The 22167-nt window shown below is 39.8% G+C and overlaps 1 protein-coding gene across 1 annotated transcript; it reads left to right on the top strand.

Moving 5' to 3' along the window:
• The first annotated feature begins 295 nt into the window (after positions 1 to 295).
• On the top strand, positions 296 to 21882 carry stk26 (serine/threonine protein kinase 26). The gene is made up of 12 exons (XM_068713212.1): positions 296 to 635; positions 12524 to 12592; positions 12707 to 12868; positions 13135 to 13191; positions 13789 to 13897; positions 14389 to 14546; positions 19259 to 19444; positions 20397 to 20539; positions 20675 to 20786; positions 20914 to 20976; positions 21332 to 21459; positions 21626 to 21882. Exons 1-12 carry the CDS (start codon positions 615 to 617, stop codon positions 21639 to 21641), a joined length of 1224 nt encoding a protein of 407 aa, XP_068569313.1. The 5' UTR covers positions 296 to 614; the 3' UTR covers positions 21642 to 21882.
• The last annotated feature ends 285 nt before the right edge of the window (positions 21883 to 22167 follow it).

Here is a 22167-nt window from a genome sequence, read left to right as displayed (position 1 = left end):
CTTCTGTCAGGGCATTTTGTTAAAAATGTAGAAATAAATTAAAAAGTTAATATATATAAACACACATATATTAATACAAATATATATTAATATATATATATATATTAAATATATAATATTATATTTAATATACATATATATGTTGTTTCCTTCAAGTGCTAACAGTGTATAACCACAAGGTGTCAGTAGACTTCCTCATGTGTAACAGCTGTCATTTACTACTCTGTGGCTCCTCCCCTGAAGTAGGCAGTAACCCCTCGTCATCCTCCTCGTTCTGCTCAACACTTCTTTTTTTTTACGTGCTGCTGCTGCGGAGACTCTCAACAGGTCGTGTTCTGTAGTTCGTTCGTTTCTCTCTCCTTCTTAACTCTACTGCAGAAACACGCCGCCCTGTTTCTTTGCCTTTCTTCTTATCGGATACATCTCGACCACGCTCGTCGTCGAAGTTAAACCTCATTTATTTGTGGAGTTTATTTTTCTCTCTCGCTCGAGGAGGAGGAGGTAGAAAGAAAGCAGGAATCGAGAGAAGAAGGGGAAGAAGAAGAAGAAGAAGAAGAAGAAGAAGAAGAAGAAGAAGAAGAAGAAGAAAACAGGCACACCTGGAGGAGTAAACCATGGAAGTTCCTGGTATGCAGGTGAGCAGAGAGGAGCACTCGGCGGTGGATTAGTTGGTAAAGGTTGTCGGGTCTGTTTCTGTCGTCGTTGGGAGCGAACTGAACCAGTTTATCATGAAGGGGAGGGGGGGGGGGGGGGGGGTGTAATTGTGCAACTACAGGCCGTTTCCGATCCATTTAGATACATTTGTATCGCGTTTCTGTGTGACGTTTGAACTGAACTCGAAGGAGGTTTGTGAGCTCGAGGCTGAGGAGAAGTCACCGTGCTGTTGTTTAAGTAGCTCCTTATGTAACATGTGGCGCTCCACTGCGACTTTACGGTGTACTAGTACTCCTGAAGTAACTCCAAACGTGACTTCAGTACTCTAAACTGAGTATTTTGTGACATTATAATACACTAATACTCCTAAAGTTACTTCAAACGTGAGTTTAGTCTCACAAACTGAGTTTATAGTGACATTGTGATGTTGATATCTCTCTAAATCTATCTGTAATACTCCTAAAAGTAACTTCAAACGTGACTTCAGTACTCTAAACTGAGTATTTATTGACATTCTGGTGTAGATATCTCTAAGGATGTCTCTGAAATACTCCTGAAGTACTTCAAACGTGACTTTAGTACTCTAAACAAAGCTTTTAGTGACATTATGGTATATTAATACTCCTAAAGTTACTCCAAACGTGACTTTAGTACTCTAAACTGAGTATTTAGTAATATTATAATACACTAATACTCCTAAAGTTACTTCAAACGTGAGTTTAGTCTCACAAACGTGAGTTTTTAGTGACATTGTGGTGTTAATATCTCTTTGAATCTATCTGTAATACTCCTAAAGTTACTTTAAATGTGACTTTAGTACTCTAAACTGAGTTTATAGTGTACATATATCTAAAAATGTCTATGTAATACTCCTAAAGTTACTTCAAATGTGTTTTTAGTAATGTAAACCGAGTATTTATTGACATTATGGTGTAAATATCTCTTTTAGATGTATCTGTAATACTCCTGAAGTACTTCAAATGTGACTTTAGTACTCTAAACTAAGCTTTTAGTGTCATTATGGTGTACTAATACTCCTAAAGTTACTGCTACTGTAACTTTAGTACTCTAAACTGTAGTCCAAACTGACTTTTTAAGCCACTTTCCTGTGTTCATATCTCTTTGTCTCTCTTAAATATTCCTGGTGATGGTACCTGTCACCGGTGAATGAATGGGTGTGAATGGCTGAATGATGACATGTGGTGTTAAAGGGCTTTGACTGGTTTGAAGCTCTATAGAAGCTCAGTCCTCTTTGTTTCTACAGTCCATACTGTGACGTTGGTGCTCCGTGTTGAGTTCACACTGACTCTACGGCGTTTACTTCTCCTAACATGTTCCTTTACTTGCTCATTATGCGTCTGTGGAACCCCGTGCTGACACCTCAGTGACTTCTTTTTGGCCCTTTTGGGTCGTTGTGTTGTTCATAAAGTTGTTCTGGTGTGTGATTGTATCCCTGTAATGTTCACACAGTGACTCATTGTGTCTGAGAGCTTATTTTAGGCGTATCTATGGCTCGGTATTTTTAACTGCTTTTATATGAGTTATAATTAGACTGCCCTCAGACCATACTGTGACACTCCTTTTAGTGGCCTGTATTGTTACTCATAACAGACTAATATTTTTTATTAGATTATTGGTTTAACGTTGGATTTGTGGAATAAGACTTAACGTTTATTCTAGGGTCACCCTTGTTGTTGCACGGTGAAGGTGAATCGGTAGTTTCCGTGGTGTGCAGGGCGAGTTGTAAGCCTCCGTTCGGCCTCCTGTTTGGCCGGCTCTCAGGTGTGTCTACCTGTGGGACTGGCTGTCGGTGCACTCGCTCTGCCGGCTCTGTTGTTCGTCCCAGGTGGGCGTGGCGGTAATGGTGTCAAAGGCTTGTTAAATACACACACACACACACACACACACACACACACACATACATACGCACACACACCTGACACCACGGCAGCAGCTGCTGCAGCTGACAGGAATATACATAAGTCTGTTGTACCTGAAAGGAAGACCGACGGTGCTTTGTGGGATGTGTTGTGTAATGGTGACAGTTTAATGTTCATTTTTTTTAGTTAGGGCCCGAGCACCGACGAAGTCTCTAAATGAGTTTTTAGTGACATTGTGGTATACATATCTCTTAAGATGTCTCTGTAGTACTCCTGAAGTACTTCAAATGTGAATTTAGTACTCTAAACTGAGTGACATTATAGTACACTAACACTCCTAATGTTACTTTAAACCTAACTTTAGTACTCTAAACTGAGTATATAGTGACATTGTAGTACACTAACACTCCTAAAGTTACTTTAAACCTGACTTTAGTACTCTAAACTGAGTATATAGTGACATTGTAGTACACTAATACTCCTAAAGTTACTTCAAACCTGACTCTAGTACTCTAAACTGAGTTTATAGTGACATTGTAGTACACTAATACTCCTAAAGTTACTTCAAACCTGACTTTAGTACTCTAAACTGAGTATATAGTGACATTACAGTACACTAATATCTCTTAAGATGTCTCTGTAATACTCCTGAAGTATTTCAAATGTGACTTTAGTACTACAAACAGACTTTATAGTAACATGATGGTGTAAATATCTCTAAAGATGTCCCTGTAATACTCCTAAAGTTACTCTCTAAGTACATAAGCGAGTACTGTAATGTTTCCTGACTGGAAACGATACAAACTGTCTTCACAGTCTGTGATTTGAAACCGCCCAGAACATCACCGGTAGTCGTCTACCAAGTGGTATTGGTGACGAGGGGTGCCTGCGAAGAGCCCGATTTAAAGTATTTAAAGACAATATTCACCCAGACACGGCCTGTTTAAACCCTGCTGCCCGTTTAAACCCTGCTGCCCGTTTAAACCCTGCTGCCGTCTGGAAAGAGATAGAGCAGTATCAGCTGCTGAACCACCAGACCACAGAGCAGCTTCTTTCCTCAGGCTAATTTAGTTTTCTCGTGTTTTTCTAATGAACCAAAATGTGACTACAAACTGCATTTCATTGCACAACCCTGTTGTAACCTTGTAAATTTGGAAACTTAACCACTTCCTCTGGTAACTTGAAGCTGCTATAATCTATGTAATATATTAACAAGAGATAAACTGACTACATATAATATCCCTTTTCTTTACGGGGTGCTTTTTAGCGTCTTTCAGCTCATTGTTTTAGTTTAACGGTTCGCAATTTTATCGTGTTTTTTTTTGGCCAGAACAGCAGACAAAGTTAGCAACTAGCTGGCGAACATAGTGGAGCACTTATCAGCTAAAGAAACTAGATGTTTTTATCTCAAAAGGCCAAAAAAAAGAGCTATATAGAGCGAATATTGGACGCTGGGTAGCTTAACATTTAATAATATAGATAAATATGGTAAATAGGTAAAAAGCACAATATTTCCCCGATAATGTTGTAGAGAAAAAGTATAAAGTAGCATTAAATAGAAATACTCAAGTTTCTTCACGTCTAGTGTCTTGTAGTTGTTTTGTTATGGGCATATTTGGCTTAACTTAGTATCATGAAGGGAGTAGACTTCAAAGGTCGGAGAGAGATTCACAAGTCCTTTAGTGTGGAGCTCACAGTTGTACTTGGCGGACCTTTTGAACCGCAAAGACGCCTCCGTTTTGTCTTTTTCTTATCAATGGATGACACTGTGCTGTTGTGAATACCCTTCAAAGATGTTTAAGAAACCCTCACCGATATCAGACGGCTGACGACTTTGTGGGTTATTCGTTACAGATGCTGGTTTTCACATCCTTTTTTATTTTATTTTTCTGATGTAATTTCAAAACTATGCCCTCATCGTGACTCAGTTATTTACAATGCTTTTACAGTCTGTTTTAGAATAATACATTTATTGTTCAACACTAACATTTTGCTGCCTCGAGCTTATGATCTTTCAAGGTTTCCCACAGTGTAATTAAAGCGGAGGCGGACCGCCAGGCCTGAGATACAGACCGCCTCTGCCAGCGCCGCAAGAAATTATTAAACTTTTATGAACATTTTACCCTTTTTAGAGAAAATTTAGCAGAAGTGCTACATTACACAGAGAAGGCCCCATATTTAATGAGTGTTGTAGAACAATCCTGTCTGTTATGACATTGGCCCATAAAAATCAATTACTCGTCAGGTTCCATTGTTGTTTTTTTGCTGATCAAAGCCTTTTCAAATATGAGGATTTGCTGTTTTTTTCAGGAGCAGTACAAAATATAAGCGAGCAATTGTAACTTTTAGAGATCCCAGATCACGTTTTTTTGACGCCGATACCAATTGCCGATATATGATGATGATGATCCATATTGGCAGATCAGATTTGTTGTTGTTTTGTTTTGTTATAGCAGCTGATCTAAAATGCCCCAGACTTCTTTTTTTTTGCCACCATCCAAAAAATCATTTAAACCGCTCTGAAGTCCAACCATCAATTCTGAATATTGTCCTTTTACTTTGTTTCTGTAGTGTTTTTGTATAAATGATTAGGAAATAAGTAATTACTAGTTTTGCTTAGAGCTAGTTTTAGGAAGTTAAATGGCTCATAATTCCTTCTTTATTATCTAAATGTTGAATTTATTCAAGTTTCTCACCAACTATGTATTACATTTGAACACATCATGGTAACGTTTTCAATTTCCGTTCTCCGAATAATCATTTTCACTAAGCAGAGCTTGAACGCATCATAATGTAACCAAAAGGATCCCTCGTTCGTTCGCCGTTAGCGGTGCTGCTAACGTTACATTTCAATGTGTTGTTTGCAGTGTGACATTATCAGAGATCGACAACTAGAAAAACATAAATGACGATCTCCTGTTGACACATTAACAGGAGAAGCTGGTAACTTTAGCAGCATCGCTAACGGCTAACGAACGAAGGTTCCCTTCTGTTAAATTATGAAGCATTTAAGTTCCTTCTGTTTATAAGTAAAATATAATCTATTATATCTAACGATGAGCTTAACTGGTGGACTGAAGTGACACTAGGAATGTACTCGGATGGCTCTTTGTCGTTTACAGCTGAACTGACGCCATTTAATGAGACTTTTATTGCTTGATTGGTTCACGATGTCCTGGCCGCTTATGGGAAACTCTCAGAAGTGACTCGACATCGTCAGGCACACGTGAACATGTTTTTATTGGTGCTTTATCATCTAAGTGTTTTATTGTCCCGTGATGTTCGGAATGCTATTTTTAGTCAGCTATTTCCTCTCTGACAGAGAAAAGATAATGAGTCAATTAAGAAGGTTATGGATGTCCTCAACAAGTCTTTTGACCCTGGTTCCAAAATAAGTCCTTTTTAATATCTGCAGATACCCAATATTTAATTCTGATGGAGTTGCACAACCTGCAGAAACTGTCTATAAGTAATAACCTTAAATCATGGTTTTCTAAACTCTTGTGTGAATTATTATTATTTTTTTGACACAAGAGGTTTGTCGACTGCGATTTTGAAGCCTTGATTTTGGCATTTTGGCCGTCGCCATCTTGGTTCACAAATCAGAAGTGACATAAGAGCTAAATACAACCGAATGCTGAATAATTACATTTTTAGGCAACCAAAACGTTACAACTTTAATGAAGGGAAAACGCACTGTGAAAGGTTTAAAGTTGTAAAACAAAAACACGGACTACGCCGTGGTAGAGACCTGTCAATCACAGTAAGCCCCGCCCTAAATCACACTTTGCTTTACGGTCTGTTTGACTCTAAATGGAGCATAATGTACTAAATGAACATCATGCTGTATTGAAGAAGACTGTAAACTAGAGATTGAGACCATAAACTCATGTTTACAATGTTTACTGAGGGAATAAATCAAGAGAGAAGTAGAGTCATTTTAGACTAGACTTCTATACAACCAGAGGAGTCGCCCCCTGGTGGACACTAGAGAGAATGCAGCTTTTAAGACCCTTAAATATTGGCTTCACTTTTCAGAACCGGAGGTGTTCTCTCTCTCTCTCTCTCTCTCTCTCAGCACTGTTACAGTAGTTTGCACTGTTAGCTGCAAGCAGCCGGCTCAGTCGTATTCCCGTTGAGAGCCTTGTAGAGGCCGTAGAAATGCTCCCCTGTCTACTGCGCTTTTAATAAGTCATTAGATGTAAGTTTTATATCAGTGTTGAGATAAGAAGAGCTCTTCAGTAGAGGAAAGGAAGAGATGCCTTCCTGTTTCCTTGACGAGCTGTGACTCCTGCGGGGCATACTTTCTTCAGTTTCAGCTGAAGCTTTCCCGACATCTGGTGTCAAAGGTTCCCGTAGTAAATCAGTCTGCCGCTCTGACGCGAACAGGTGCAGCGCTGGCAGGTTGTTTCCAGACATCGCATGGAAGCCGTCTGCAGGTGTGTCGACGGAGACGGGGAGTGTCCTTTTCTTCTTCCTCTTCTTCTTCTTCTCTTTCATGACATAATCACCGGCTCCACCGCACTGACACTTAAAAGAGTCTTCTGTTGTGTTTCTGGGTGAGAAATAGTCAGCTGCTTCATAGGTTTTGGCTTCAGTGGTGAGTCAGTCTTTCTGTGGTCTGAATCATAGGTTTTTTTAAATATTCTGGTTTGTTTACATTTTCCTACACCAGAGGCTCCTTTTTTTATTGGACAGAGTTTCAACAACATGTGACGTCACACATCTGTCGAGTCAGAGTCGCCAGTTTCACTCACGATCACGGTCGTCATCGTGTTTGATTTCAAAGAAAAGCATCTGCTAATTAACTGATTTAAGACGCTGATTTAGTTTTGGTTCAAATTTCAGCTGAAACGATTAGTTGATTCTTCTCCAAAGAAAGTTAATAAGCAAACTTTTTGATAATGAATTGTCCTTTTTCAAGCAAAACTACCAAACGCATCCTAGTTCCATCTTATTTATAGTGCTATTGCTGTATTTCTTCTACTTATGGGATAATAAATTAATAATCTGGTGCTTTTGTTTTGTAGCCGATTTAATTCTGACTCAGATTTTTTTGATTTTTGCCAATTTCTTTATTTCTAGGAGCTATACTTGACAGCACACACAGAGGTTTTTGTAACTTTTCTTTCACGAAAAATTGAAATTTAATTATATGTTTATAATAACACATTGAACATTTCTCCAAAAGTTACAGAACCTTCTTGTTGTCTAAACAACGTGCGTGCGTGCGTGCGTGCGTGCGTGCGTGCGTGCGTGCGTGCGTGCGTGCGACTTTACTGTCCGTGCCGCTGTGTGCCGACATCTATCATGCGGCGTGTGTTTACATAGGACGGGGCAAAAACAATATTTGAGACCGATCAGCTGACGGCAAGCCGGTTTCGTCTGGTGGCCGATTGATCGGTGCGTTTTTGTGTTTTGTCAGGAAATTGCAACGGTCATTGTTTACCGTTTGTTTTCTACATTTTCTCTCTCTGTGGCTTTGATTTTCTCTGCAATATAAAAGACCTGCGCCTCTATGGAAACATCACAACCATGGCTACAAGTAGAGAGGACTCCAACGCGTCTTTAGTGCACAATAACACAGTTCTGACATGAAACAAAAGGCGTCGGTGTGTCTTTAAGAGCGCTGCTGGTGAATGACTCAACGGACCGTGTCATGTTTGTCGACTTGAAGTGAAACAGGAAATGTTTGAAGAGCGGTGAGATTTTCACATGATGCGACTCTGCTAAGGTCACTTTTGAGAATGCTGTGTTTGTACTTCCTCCTCCAGCAGCTGTGGCCTTCGAACCCCTTTTTGGTTGATATTTGGACACCACTTGTTAGTGAAAACATGGATCTCTCTCTCTCTCTCTCTCTCTCTCTCTCTCTCTCTCTCTCTTCTCTCTCTTAATCGCACACAGAGTTTCCACAGTCGCGTCCAAGTTCTCCCTGAATGCAGCTGAATGTTTGCATGTTCCCTTCACTGACCTCTGAAACTCTGCTTCTCTTTCTGTCTTTGTAGCTTCGACCTGAAGCTGACTCCTGTCACCGCTGCTTCCCTCATCACCGTTTAAACTCCGTCAATATTTAAATCTTCTGTCTGCATTTAAATTCAGGCTACCGTGACGTAAAGTTTGAGAATGAGCAGTGGCTTAAAACTGTTTGGAAAATAGAAAAAACTAACCTTTTACATTAGTCGACATGCTGAACAAATAACCGGATTATGTGAAATAAATGAATCCTTGTTGCAGGTGTCAAATTTGAAAACTCAATAAAAACGTTTACAGCCGTACCGGCAACCGCTTTGCTTTAATTGAAATCATTCATCTGGCAAAAATGCCCCAAAATTCAGTTTGGCACCTAAAATGTGATGATTTTCTTATTTTCTCTGTAAGTTTGGGTGTTTTTTTTGTTTTGGACCACAGTTGCTGTGTGTTGTGTCCAGTGATCCTGCTGGCTGGTTAGTTATCTAACGGCTTGTTCAGGTTAATGGATGCACAGTGAACAACACACCACGCTTCTCCTTGTAGATATTTAAACACGGCGTACGGATTTATCAAGAGCGATCAAACGTGATCCATACCCTCTCTTGACATCGGTTAAACATTAACGCCAAACGGCTTTTTAACATCTGGAAAGTAGGTTTTGTTTACTGATTTGTGAAATTCCCCACACTGCGTGTTTAACAGTCGTTTCACTGATTATTAAAAACCAACAGTGAAACATTGACTAGAAATGTGTTTCTGCTCCTCGAGTGTGGAAACACAGAATTTACCTAGAAAACAACAGAAGTGGTCTGTAATGATTGAGCGAGCGTTGAATGTTTAACTTCCGTCTCTGTTGTTGAAACGGAAAGGTCAAAGATTTCATCTTAGTGGCTTTTAGTATTTATACTCCTTATACTTTGATGTTGCAGGTATTTCTTGTTGAGAAACACCTCAATTAATGTCATGTCTTGCTGATTTTGTTGCATCAAATATTACTATGAAAGCACTTCTCACGTTGTATTTTGGGAACATAAATTGGAATAAGAAATATAATGCAACCATGTAGAATTTTCACTGAAAGTAACTTTACTGACATTCCCATCAGCCTCAGCTGTACTTTATGTTTGGTGCTAGTTGGCAAAAGTTAGCACGCTAACCAGCTAAACTAATGTAGTGAACACGGTAAACACACAGACTGTGGACGTTGTCACCATTTCGTCACCCATTGGTTGGTGCACCACGGTTTTGGAGCCTCGAATTTGGCTTTTTGGTCGTCGCCATCTTGTTTTTTTTTGCAACCAGAAGTGACACGAGGGGGTGGAGCTGAACAGGACTGGAAACTCTGTGAAAGAGTTAAAGTTGTAAGACTAAAACACGGACAACTTCCAGACCAAACAACGCCGTGGTAGAGACCTGTCAATCAGCGTGTAGTCCCGCCCCTAAATCATCCCCTGCTTTGTGGTCTGTTTGACTCTAAATGGAGCATAATGTACTAAATGAACATCATGCTGTATTGAAGAAGACTGTAAACTAGAGATTGAGACCATAAACTCATGTTTACAATGTTTACTGAGGGAATAAATCAAGAGAGAAGTAGAGTCATTTTAGACTAGACTTCTATACAACCAGAGGAGTCGCCCCCTGGTGGACACTAGAGAGAATGCAGCTTTTAGACATGAAGCTTTGGCTTCACTTTTAAGAACCGGAGGTTACCGACTGGCTAAACATGAACTTGTTAGCATTGTCTCGTGAGCCTGTTAGCTGTTAGTTTTAAACTCGTGTGACAAAGAAAGAAAAGTCTGCCTTCGCTCTGTGTTTGTGGTTTAAATGGAAATGATAGGTTTCACTTCAGAGACCTGCATTTAAAATCAGATTATAGGACTTGGCATTGAACCGCAATACTTAGGAAAGAAAAGCTGTCGCTACATTGTTAAAGGAACAAATGATTTGATCCTGTAGTTGCTGAATTTAATCTAAAGTTTCTCTAACATTCTTGTTCAACAGTTTGTTTTTAGACATTTAACATTTGAGGACTTTGTCTTTTTGTTACCTTGAAATTTTTTTCGGAAATGAGTTTGTTGTAAAACTTTAAACGGACATTCAATAAATGATTGTTTCTATCAGGTGTTTCTTTTTCTATGATCTGAAGAATCATGATGTGTAAAAACATAACACTGTATTTTAGAGCTAACCACCCAGAAGTAATAAGTGTTTAATAATCGCTGTTAGAATAAGAGAGTTCTTAGTCCGCTGGGGAAGGCCCATCGCTGCTTATCAATAATTACATCATTATTGATACCTAAACGGCCGATTACTTAACTTCCTCATTGCCTCGAGGTGAATCACAGCGGCCTGCGGTGACGAACGCCAACACGACATTTAATTAAAGGATGTTTTTTGGTGACCAAATACCGACGTTATAGTATGAAAACATGAAGCCATGAAGTCATGGAACCAACACCTTGTGTTTTAGTTCTAACCCTCCTCTCTGTCTGCCAACAGTGAACTACTAATGTTTGAATGTTTCTCTTCAGTTCCATGTCCTGATTAAAGTGGCTGCTGAGCTTTTTACCTTATTGCAGCGCGAGTTCATTTTATTCTGCTTCTCCGTCTCTCTGCAGTGAGCTAAAAGTATCAGCAGACAGTAACCGCTGTGTTTGCTGACTGGGTGTGGCAACATTGTGGTCAGAGTGTGTGTGTGTGTGTGTGTGTGTGTGTGTGTGTGTGTGTGTGTGTGTGTGTGTGTGTGTTTCTTTTTTTAGTTCAACTCATTCAGCATCATAGGAATATCATACGCTTCTGTGGGTGTGTTTATTAAATGTTCATCCGAGCAATTCTTGAGAGTTTTATGAGCAAAAATGTGTGTGTGTGTGTGTGTGTGTGTGTGTGGGTCATATATATATATATATATATATGTATGTATGTATGTATGTATGTATGTATGTATGTATGTATATATGTATATGTGTATATATGTGTGTGTGTGTGTGTGTGTGTGTGTGTGTGTGTGTGTGTGTGTGTGTGTGTGTGTGGGTCATATGTGTGTGTGTGTGTGTGTGTGTGTGTGTGTGTGTGTGTGAGAGAGAGAGACGTTTTCCTCTGGCGACTCAGAAAGCGTCACATTAAGAAGCTCTCAGTCGTTCCTCTTCAGAGCGATGCTGTCTGTTTACGTGATGAGACCGTTTTTAATGTAAAGGACGTGTGTTCCTGTAAACTCACACGTTAAGAGTTCTACGAGCAACACGGGTTAGGAAACGAATGTAAGTCAGTGGAAAGCCTTCAGAGATAAGAGGTGTGTGTGTGTGTGTGTGTGTGTGTGTGTGTGCGTGTGCGTGCGTGCGTGCGTGCGCGCGTGTCTTTAGTTCCTGTTATCTTTAACTGTCATGCCTGCTTCCTTCTGTGTTTTTATGAGGTTTTGTGCGTGTGTGTGTGTGTGTGTGTGTGTGTGTGGCTCTGTGGTGACAGCATGCTATTGTGTTGCAAAGCTGTGTGTGTGTGTGTGTGTGTGTGTGTGTGTGTGTGTGTGTGTGTGTGTGTGTGTGTGTGGGAAAGTGATGGAAACACAACTTTAAATATATCTTTGTGGACTTTACACGAGAAATACTTCAGATTTTTACTCAGATTTCTGTCATTAAATATTATTTTCATTAATATTCTACATAATGTATTATATGTGTATATTATAAAAAATGTACGTACTTTTTTTAAATGATTTAATTATTGTGTAAATATAAAAATGATTAATCAATTTTCGTTTGTCTCTCCTCTTCCCTTGTTGCCTCTCTTTTTCTCTCCATGTCTCCTCTCATCTCTCCTCATTTACTCTCTTCTTCTCCTCTCCTCGTTTCCTTTCCTTCTTCCTCTTTCTTTGTCTCCGCTCCTCTCTTCGTCTCTCCTTGTCTCCTATTTTCTTCTCTTCTCGTTTCTTCTCTGCTTCGCTCCTGGTTTCTTCATCCCTTCTTCTCTCCTCGTCTCCTCTCCTCTTTTCTTCTCTCCTTGTCTCCTCTTCCTCCTCTCAGAGTTCTCAGATTGATCCGGAGGAGTTGTTCACTAAATTGGATCGCATTGGAAAAGGATCTTTTGGAGAGGTGTGTGTTATAATTCACATTTAATGTTATAATGTATAAAATCATTTTTGACTCTTTACTAATTTTCTTTCTTTTCCCCATTTCCTGCTCCTGCTCCTCCTGCTCCTCCTGCAGGTGTTCAAAGGGATCGATAACCGTACTCAGAGCGTGGTTGCCATAAAGACGATAGATCTGGAGGAGGCTGAGGACGAGATCGAGGACATCCAGCAGGAGATCACCGTTCTGAGTCAGTGCGACAGTCCGTACATCACCAAGTACTTCGGCTCCTATCTGAAGGTGAGTACTCATAATATCATCAAAGTACTATTACCACAATGTAGAAACACTCTGCTACAAGGCAAAGTATTAGTCAAAATATACTTTAAGCACCAAAAGTAATGCAGAATAATACACATTTTACTGGATTATAGTTATTGATTCATTACTGTGTTCATCACTTTAATGTTGCAGATTTGAATTACTTTGGGATCATTAAAGTGTCTCTGATGTATAATAATCATATTAAGGTTTGAGCTTGATTATGTTCATGTTCTCTTCTTCAGGGCAGTAAACTATGGATCATCATGGAGTATCTGGGTGGAGGCTCAGCGCTCGACTTGGTGAGTTTTAAGATTTATTGATGTAATTCAGTCGAATAAGAAGAAAATGTCGTCATTCGTTTTTACGTCGTTTTCATGTAATCCTGCAGACTAACAAACAAAATAAAACAAGGACAAAGACCTCCTTGTTGGAGGTCATAAAATGCATATTCAGGTACAATAATAAGAAAGTTGGAAGTGAATATGAATTAAATGCAAAGACTGGTTTATATTCACCTCATTCACTTGCCAACAAAACTGCAGCTTTAAAAGCTGTCAAGAAGTTAAAATACTTCAAAAGTAAAGATTCCCAACATGTGATCAGTTTATCCTAATAACAGTTGATGGCAACATTTTTGTTGTGTTTTACTGCCAAAAGAGTGGACACAGGTCTGCTCTGCATGATCAACAATGTGTTATTAAAGGATAATAACAAAGTAAACCAAGAAACCACCAACATAGTGACGCTAGCTAGTAGCCAGCTCGTTGCCTAATTGTCAGTCTTGTCTTGAATTAATCTGAACAAGGTGTGTTTGAGTTGCAGCCTCCGGCATGTCAAGAGAGTGTTTTATATCTGTGTCATCGTGTGTGCGTGTGTGTGTGTGTGTGTGTGCGTAGCTCCGGGCGGGTCCGTTTGATGAGTCCCAGATTGCCACCATGCTGAAGGAGATCCTGAAGGGTCTGGACTACCTGCACTCTGAGAAGAAGATCCACAGAGACATCAAAGGTACAAAGACCCGCTGCTTTCAGATTCTTCTTCACGTTAACAGTAGCGGTGGTTTAGTGTGGCACTTTAATACACACTTTGTATTTTAGTTTTTATTATAAATGTACTATTTATTTTAGATTATTTATTTACCCTACTCTTATTGCTATTGTGTTCTATTTTGCACTGGTGTCAGTATTATTTATTTTACACTTAATAATTGTTATTATATTGTTCATATATATTTATATTGTTATATATATAATAACAATAAATAAATTGTGTTTTTTGCTATTTTTGTGTTATTTTTAATGAAACTCTGGCACAAGAATTTCCTTCGGGATTAATAAAGTTCTATCTTATTTTAAAATATCTCACAAAAGTTATTGATCACCAAGTGGGGGAATTTGAGAAGAATATACAGTAAAAAATGAATAATAAGAGGTACAAAAAACTAAGATGAGAATAGAATACCAAAGCTGGTGTTAACGTCGTTGTTGATCCGTCGGTAGCTGCCAACGTGCTGCTGTCGGAGCACGGCCAGGTGAAGCTGGCGGACTTCGGGGTAGCCGGTCAGCTGACGGACACGCAGATCAAGAGGGAAACCTTCGTGGGAACGCCGTTCTGGATGGCGCCCGAGGTCATCCAGCAGTCCGCCTACGACTCCAAGGTAAGACACGCGTCACTGTAACTCCTCCTTCAGCACCTTCTCCAGCACCTTACAGCTGTTTTAGTTACCATCAGCTCCTATAAATTGTAAAAACCCTCCCTTGAAACCTTAATTGTCCAATCATAGCAACTTCAACTAGTTACATCGTCATGCATTTAAAGGCTTTTTTATGGTTGCGTCTTTATGTCTTTGCAAAAGTGAAATAAATGGATTAAACGGGTCGTTTGTCTGCGCTAACGTAAGCTGCTAAAGTTAGCATACCTGGCTAACTTGTTACAGATTGTAGTAGCGTAGCGCTACTTCCAAAGATCTTACAAAAACAACATATAAATATAACAATTAGACACAAACATATTACATAAATTATTGTTTTTCAACAGTAAACATCTGAAAGGTGTTGTTAAGCAGCAGTTTATTTATTTTCTTCGACAAATTGTCTGTGTCGTCGACTAAAAATACATTTATTTTGCCCGCATCTGTATAAAGTAAAGGACCAGTTGTTAATTATTAGTGTTAATTACATAGGTGCAGTTCAGACAGTTCATTGATTGCCTACTTGTATATTTTAACAATCAAAATAACTATGTTTAGCTGTAGATTGCCTCCATTAATTCAAATAAAAACAGGGTTAAAAAACGTTAAGAATTTGGGGTGGACATGTAGCGTTCAAGAGCTTATTGGACTATTTAAATGAAACCATTCTGGGACTGGGAGGTTCTTACTGGTCTTTCATAATAACATTTGCAATAAAGTCTTTTTTTTCTGCATCTTGCAAGTTACACACCTGTATTCTCGTGTGTTAGTACCCAGATGTTTTATTTGCAATACACTTTTGGTACTCAAAGTACCAAAACATAAATATATATTACATAAATGTAGTATAATGTGTCCATCACTTCGATGCTGCAGCTTGTTAAGGTGGAGCTCGTTTTAATTACTTTATATCCTTCTGGGAAGCTTTTGAATTCCCCATCGGGATCAATAAAGTCTTCCTTAATGTGTTAGTTGATATTTTGTATTAATCTGAAACTGTAACTAAACTTTTTAGTTTCAAAGTAGCATTAAATAGAAATACTCAAGTACAAGTACCACTAGTACCTGTGTTTATTTTTGCACTCTTCTCTGTGTGTTCATTGGCGTTAAACTTCTGCATTTACACTTCCCTCTCGCCGTTAAACGGCTCGTCTGGCTTCATGCTTCGCTTTATGGCTTTATATCCTCTGTTGCCGTCACACCGTGCGCCATTGTTTTGCATGTCGCCGTAGCAACCTCGGCCACGTGGGCGTCGATGTTGTGTCTGTCTTTGAGGTCATTTGCATTGTTTCCACAGCGTTTTATTTGCATCTTAATAGGAAACTCCCACAGTGTCAAGCAGTCTGGACTTCTAAGATAATACAGTTTTTTGCCGTCTTTTGATGTTTTATGTAACTTGCATCACATGTACGTACATGCCTTTTTACATACAAACCTGAAAACCTCAAAGAGTTTTCCCAGTGCAAGTCCATCCTCATAATGTTTACAGTGGAGGGGATTCCCTCGCCTCAAATGAAATGCCAATAAGCCGCATCAAACCCTCCTGCATTCATAGCTGCACCTGCTGCACTGAAACTCGCACAAAAGTAAAAAGGCTGCTTTAAATAGTTGGATGTGATACCCAATGACAAAGCAAACAAACGTCTTTTCATGAAAATGACATAACAAGTCTCCTGGCTCTTTGCCTTTATTTACGTCAATACAAGTTTGTGGTTTGGCGTGTTTTGGAAATACGGTAATACCATTAGGGTGTGTGTACTCTGTGGTTTGATTCATGTCTGTGTGTTTTAATAGGGATCATATATATATTAACAATTCTTTCTACTTTGCAATTTATGTGTCATGTTGTTTCTCAGCTCAAACAGAACAAATTAAGATGGAGAAACAAATTACAATGTCTGGTGTGTCGTTATTGTTATCCATTTGTTATTTTTGCTATTGAGAGATGTACTAATGTTTTTGACAAAAATGAAAACAAATGTGCATAAAAAAAGTGATTTAAGGAAAAGTATTTGCTTTAATTCCTGCTTTTAATTTGAAGTAGTTACCCTTTTTTATAGCAATGACACAATAATTAACTCGGCATGTTGTAGGGAGGTGTGTGTGTGGTCTTATTGTCATTTGTGTAAGATGGTGTTTCAATCTTCTGTAAAGGGAAGGAAGACAAAGTGTGACTTGTTGAAACACCAAAGACAGTTTGCAGACACCACTAACGGTTACGTAAGCGACAGATGTGACCTAAGCGGTTAAGAAAAAAATTAAAATTATTTTTTTATTTTTTTTGGGGGATTTTAAACATTTTCAACAAATACCATGAAAACACCAAAAACAGCTAAAAGCTTCATTTTCTGTGTTTTTTTTTAAGCTGTATCGCTGCTACTTTTCAACCACAAATCTTTTTGGTATATTTTTGTATGTCATTCAATATTGAAACACTCCCGGTCACACTGGACAAACATAATCGTGAACATATTGTGTTTGTTGTGGCAGTTAACAGTTTACGGCAGTTTACGGTTTGCGGAAGTTTACGGCAGTTTGTGGTTTACGGCAGTTGATGGTCTATGGCAGAGTACTGTTTACGGCAGTTTGCGGTTTACGGCAGTTTACTGTTTACGGCAATTTGCGGTTTATGGCAGTTTACGGTTTATGGTAGTTGTTTCTTACGTTAATTGACAGATTACAACGGGTTGTTTTTTTTTACGACAATTGACGGATTTTGACAGTTGGCTGTTTACAACAGTTTACGACAATTGACGGTTGGTGGTGTGTGTAGTCTCCTGCTACAGACTGCCATATGTTCAGTGTCTAACAGTAATGGAGCCGGCAGAGTTAACAGTCAAACAGTGACTGAGCATCATGTTGTAATGTGACCCTGAACGTGTGTGTGTGTGTGTGTGTGTGTGTGTGTGTGTGTGTGTGTGTGTGTGTGTGTTACCTGGGCTGCCACATGGTCATTGGAGCAAGTTGAAACGATGTGACATTCAACCTGTGTGCATGTGTAATGTCTGAGGGTCTGTGTGTGTTTACATGAGTGTGTGTGTGTGTGTGTTGTTGACATATGGTTAGTGGGTGTCACAGCCTGAAACCTCACAACTTTCATCCACAAACCACCTGACTCTGTGTGTGTTTGTGTTCTTTTGTTTCACTACTTATTAGGAATAAACTTAAGCTTGTAACAAAATAGTATATAAAACTATTAGTGTATTTATAATTTAGTTTTAATTCATCATTAAGAAAAATGGGGGAAAACATTTTTTTCTGGTTCCAGCTTCTCAAATGTGTTTTTCTCATGTTTTTATATCATAATGAACTGAATATCTTTGGGTTTTGAACTGTTGCTCAAAGAAAACAAGACTATTTTATGTGACATTGTACGCACTAAACAGTTGATCGCTTAATCGCAAACAGGGTCTGTCTTTTAATTTTCAGCAGTTGACTGTTTATGGCAGTTGTAGGTTTACAGCAGTTGGAGGTTTACGGCTTGTGATAGTTAACTGTTTACTGGTTGGCGGTTTACGGCAGAAGTTGGCAGTTTGCAGAAGTTGACGGTTTACGGCAGAAGTTGGCAGTTTACGACAATTGGCGGTTAACGGCAGAAGTTGGCAGTTTGCAGAAGTTGACGGTTTACGGCAGAAGTTGGCAGTTTACGACAATTGGCGGTTAACGGCAGAAGTTGGCAGTTTGCAGAAGTTGGCGGTTTGCGGCGGAAGTTGGCGGTTTGCGGCGGAAGTTGGCGGTTTGCGGCAGAAGTTGGCAGTTTGCAGAAGTTGACGGTTTGCGGCAGAAGTTGGCAGTTTGCGTCAGTTGACGGTTTGCGGCAGAAGTTGGCAGTTTGCGTCAGTTGACGGTTTACAGCAGAAGTTGGCAGTTTGCAGAAGTTGACGGTTTACAGCAGAAGTTGGCAGTTTGCGTCAGTTGACGGTTTGCGGCTGAAGTTGGCAGTTTGCGTCAGTTGACGGTTTGCGGCAGAAGTTGGCAGTTTGCGTCAGTTGACGGTTTGCGGCAGAAGTTGGCAGTTTGCGTCAGTTGACGGTTTGCGGCAGAAGTTGGCAGTTTGCGTCAGTTGACGGTTTACAGCAGAAGTTGGCAGTTTGCAGAAGTTGACGGTTTACAGCAGAAGTTGGCAGTTTGCGTCAGTTGACGGTTTGCGGCAGAAGTTGGCAGTTTGCGTCAGTTGACGGTTTACGGCAGAAGTTGGCAGTTTGCGTCAGTTGACGGTTTACAGCAGAAGTTGGCAGTTTGCGTCAGTTGACGGTTTGCGGCAGAAGTTGGCAGTTTGCGTCAGTTGACGGTTTACGGCAGAAGTTGGCAGTTTGCGTCAGTTGACGGTTTACAGCAGAAGTTGGCAGTTTGCAGAAGTTGACGGTTTACGGCAGAAGCTGGCAGTTTACGTCAGTTGACGGTTTACGACAGAAGTTGGCAGTTTACGACAGTTGACGGTTTTGTTGACTAGTCAACAAAAATCCCTGGAGGAAAAGAAAAGACAACACTTCCAACCTTTTGAAAAGATGACTAATTTTTCACAGGAAAGATTCAGAGTTTGATTGCCAACTGTCTGTAGTAACTGTGTGTGTGTGTGTGTGTGTGTGTGTGTGTGTGTGTGTGTGTGTGTGTGTGTGTGTGTGTGTGTGTGTGTGTGTGTGTGTGTGTGTGTGTGTGTGTAAATTCTGTCTCTCCAGGCCGATATTTGGTCGCTGGGCATCACGGCCATCGAGCTCGCCAAAGGTGAACCCCCGAACTCGGACATGCATCCCATGCGAGTGCTGTTCCACATCCCCAAGTCTCCTCCTCCGACGCTGAGCGGAGATTTCTCCAAGAGCTTCAAGGAGTTCACCGAGGCGTGCCTCAACAAGGACCCAACCTTCGTAAGACGCACAAACCACAGCTCACTTCAAATGAATTCAGACTGCATTTTTATTTTTTCATTATTAGATCTTGAAAAGGATCTTTCCCCCTCCTTAAATCATTATTGTGACACTTTTCCAAGCAAAATGAATGTGTTTTGAACAGTTTTATGTCATTTTAAAGGGCATTTTTAGGTCCTTTACCCTGATATTTCTATTTTCTGCAAACATAATCTAGAGTTGAGTTTGGGCCCCCTTGTCATGTTTCAGTTTCACCTCCTAAATTTCTCACATAAAGAAAAATGAGAGAAAAGTCTAAATATAGAAAACAGATTTGTGTTTCTTCTTCTCTGCCATTAATCCTCTCAGGACCCTTTGGAGGGGCCCGACCCCTATGTTTGGAACCACTGGACTAAATGAACTGTATATAAAGTAGTTAAAAGCAGTTGGAGCAGCAATAACAGTAACATGAAGCTCTAACATAATGGTTCAGTATTAATAAAACAATAATTTCAAATATAATCTGTCACAAGGGTGCAAATACTTTTATTTATTTTATTCATTTTATTTATTTAAAAAATGTGACACTTCTTAAATGTTAACTTGAGGAGAAAAAATAGTATAGAAGTATTTTTTTTTAATGATTTTTATCCACGATGGGTTGAAATATCTGTTTTCTTCAGTCTAGTTTGATCAGTTTCTGTTTGTCGTTTGTTCTGCTGTTAGTCATCCTGTAAATTAAAAATTGTTTTGGTATTTCAGGTGAGGAAGTTTGCATCACATCAATGTGTTTTCATGTCATCGTGTGGTTGTAGCTGCGTTTCGCTGCCCCCTGGTGGACAGAAAGCGCCTCTCTCCCATTAAAAAATGAACCACAAAAGAAACTTAAGCTCAAACAGAGCGAGACTCTTTCTCTCTGCATCGTTCCCTCCCTAAAAACCACACTAATCTGACTTTGTCTCTCTCCGTACAGCGTCCAACAGCCAAAGAGCTCCTCAAGCACAAGTTCATCGTCAAACACTGTAAGAAGACGTCCTACCTCAGCGAGTTGATTGACAGGTACAGGCGGTGGAAGGAGGAGGGGCACAGCGGCAGCAGCTCCGACGACTCAGACGGGTAATTTCATTACTCTTCATTTTTTAAAAGCAGGACGCTCTGATCTGTTTCAGGCCTGCATGTGCAATGGTGTAGTGCTAAGTGTGTGTTTTATTTATGTGTGTGTGTGTGTGTGTGTGTGTGTGTGTGTATTAGTGAGTCCAGTAATAAGGAGAACAGCGACTCCCCTGAGTGGTCTTTCACCGTCGTCCGTAAGCCGAAGATACCGAAGGCACCGAATGACGGGAAGAAAGTCCTCAATGGAACGGTCAGTCGTGTGTGTGTGTGTGTGTGTGTGTGTGTGTGTGTGTCCGTGTCCGTCCGTCCGTCCGTCCGTCCTATTTTACATTTTGGACTCACCTTGTTTTTCCTCCTCCTCTTCCTCACCTGTGCAGGGTCAAGACCAGCTGAGTAAATCTGCCAGTCTGACCACAGTCATCTCTCCTGTCTTCACTGAGGTTAATACACACACACACACACACACACACACACACACACACACACACACACAAAAATACATCACATTTCCAAACACAACGAGGCATCTTGTAGGACCGTCGTAAGTATCACCTCTGTGTGCTTTACACATTACGGCACCATCTAGTGGTTAAAATAAAAATGCACCAAAAACATTGTTTTATTTTCCAACAAACTGTATCAAAAGTAAACGATAACGGCTTTCATGAAATACTTTCAGCTCAAATTTGTTTAACAATCTTAAAAGACAGTTAGCGTCCTAACACAAGCATTCTGACTCTAAATGAATGGTTAACATGAGGTGCAGATGATGGGTGTTTCTTCTCCTTCTCGTAGTTGAAGCAGCAGCACAAGGAGCACTCTGAGCAGCGATTGGCCATCGAGGAGCTTGAACGCAACATCCGATTGGCTGAAGAGGTCTGTCCAGGCATCACGGACAGGATGGTCACACACATCATTGCCAGGTACCACAAGTTTGTCCGGTATTTTTGAGTGTAATTCAGAACAATATGTCTGTATCTTAACATCATTTATTTACCAAATGGTTTTCTTTCTCTCTCCTCCTCCTCCTCCTCCTCCTCCTCCTCCTCCTCCTCCTCCTCTTTCTTGATTTCCGTCACTCGGCGTCAGATTCACGACCAACTGAGGGACTCGAAAATGTTTTTTGGGGGGAAAAAGGACGTAAACGTTATGTGAAGAGAGACTGTGTCTCCGTACGGTGACGCTGCTGGACCATTTTGGAAAAAACGGAGGAGATTTGCTGTGCGATGTCTCCTCGCTGTACACACACACACACACACACACACACACACACACACACACACACACACACACACACACACATCTTACACAACACACACACACACACACACACTACTAATGTAATATATACACTAGATTATAATATATATATATATATATATATATATATATATATATATATATATATATATATATATATATATATATATATTCACTGCTGCAGGTTTAAGACCTTTTTTTCTCCCCCGAGTTGGAGTCCAAATTCGCTGAATTTTTTTAATCAACTGGTCTAAAGTTTTGAAAAAACAATCTTAAGCTGTCAGTCGGATTTATGGTTTTCGTTTCCCCTTTTTAGGTTGATGAACTTCTCTTTTTTTTTTTTTTTTTTTTTTTTTTTGGTCAGACTTAAT

The sequence above is a fragment of the Cebidichthys violaceus genome, unplaced genomic scaffold (assembly GCF_023349555.1).
Source record: "Cebidichthys violaceus isolate CVI_PGR_0920_01 unplaced genomic scaffold, fCebVio1.0.p SCAF_19, whole genome shotgun sequence".
NCBI lineage: Eukaryota > Metazoa > Chordata > Actinopteri > Perciformes > Stichaeidae > Cebidichthys > Cebidichthys violaceus.
This window is presented reverse-complemented; position numbering and strand designations above follow the sequence as displayed.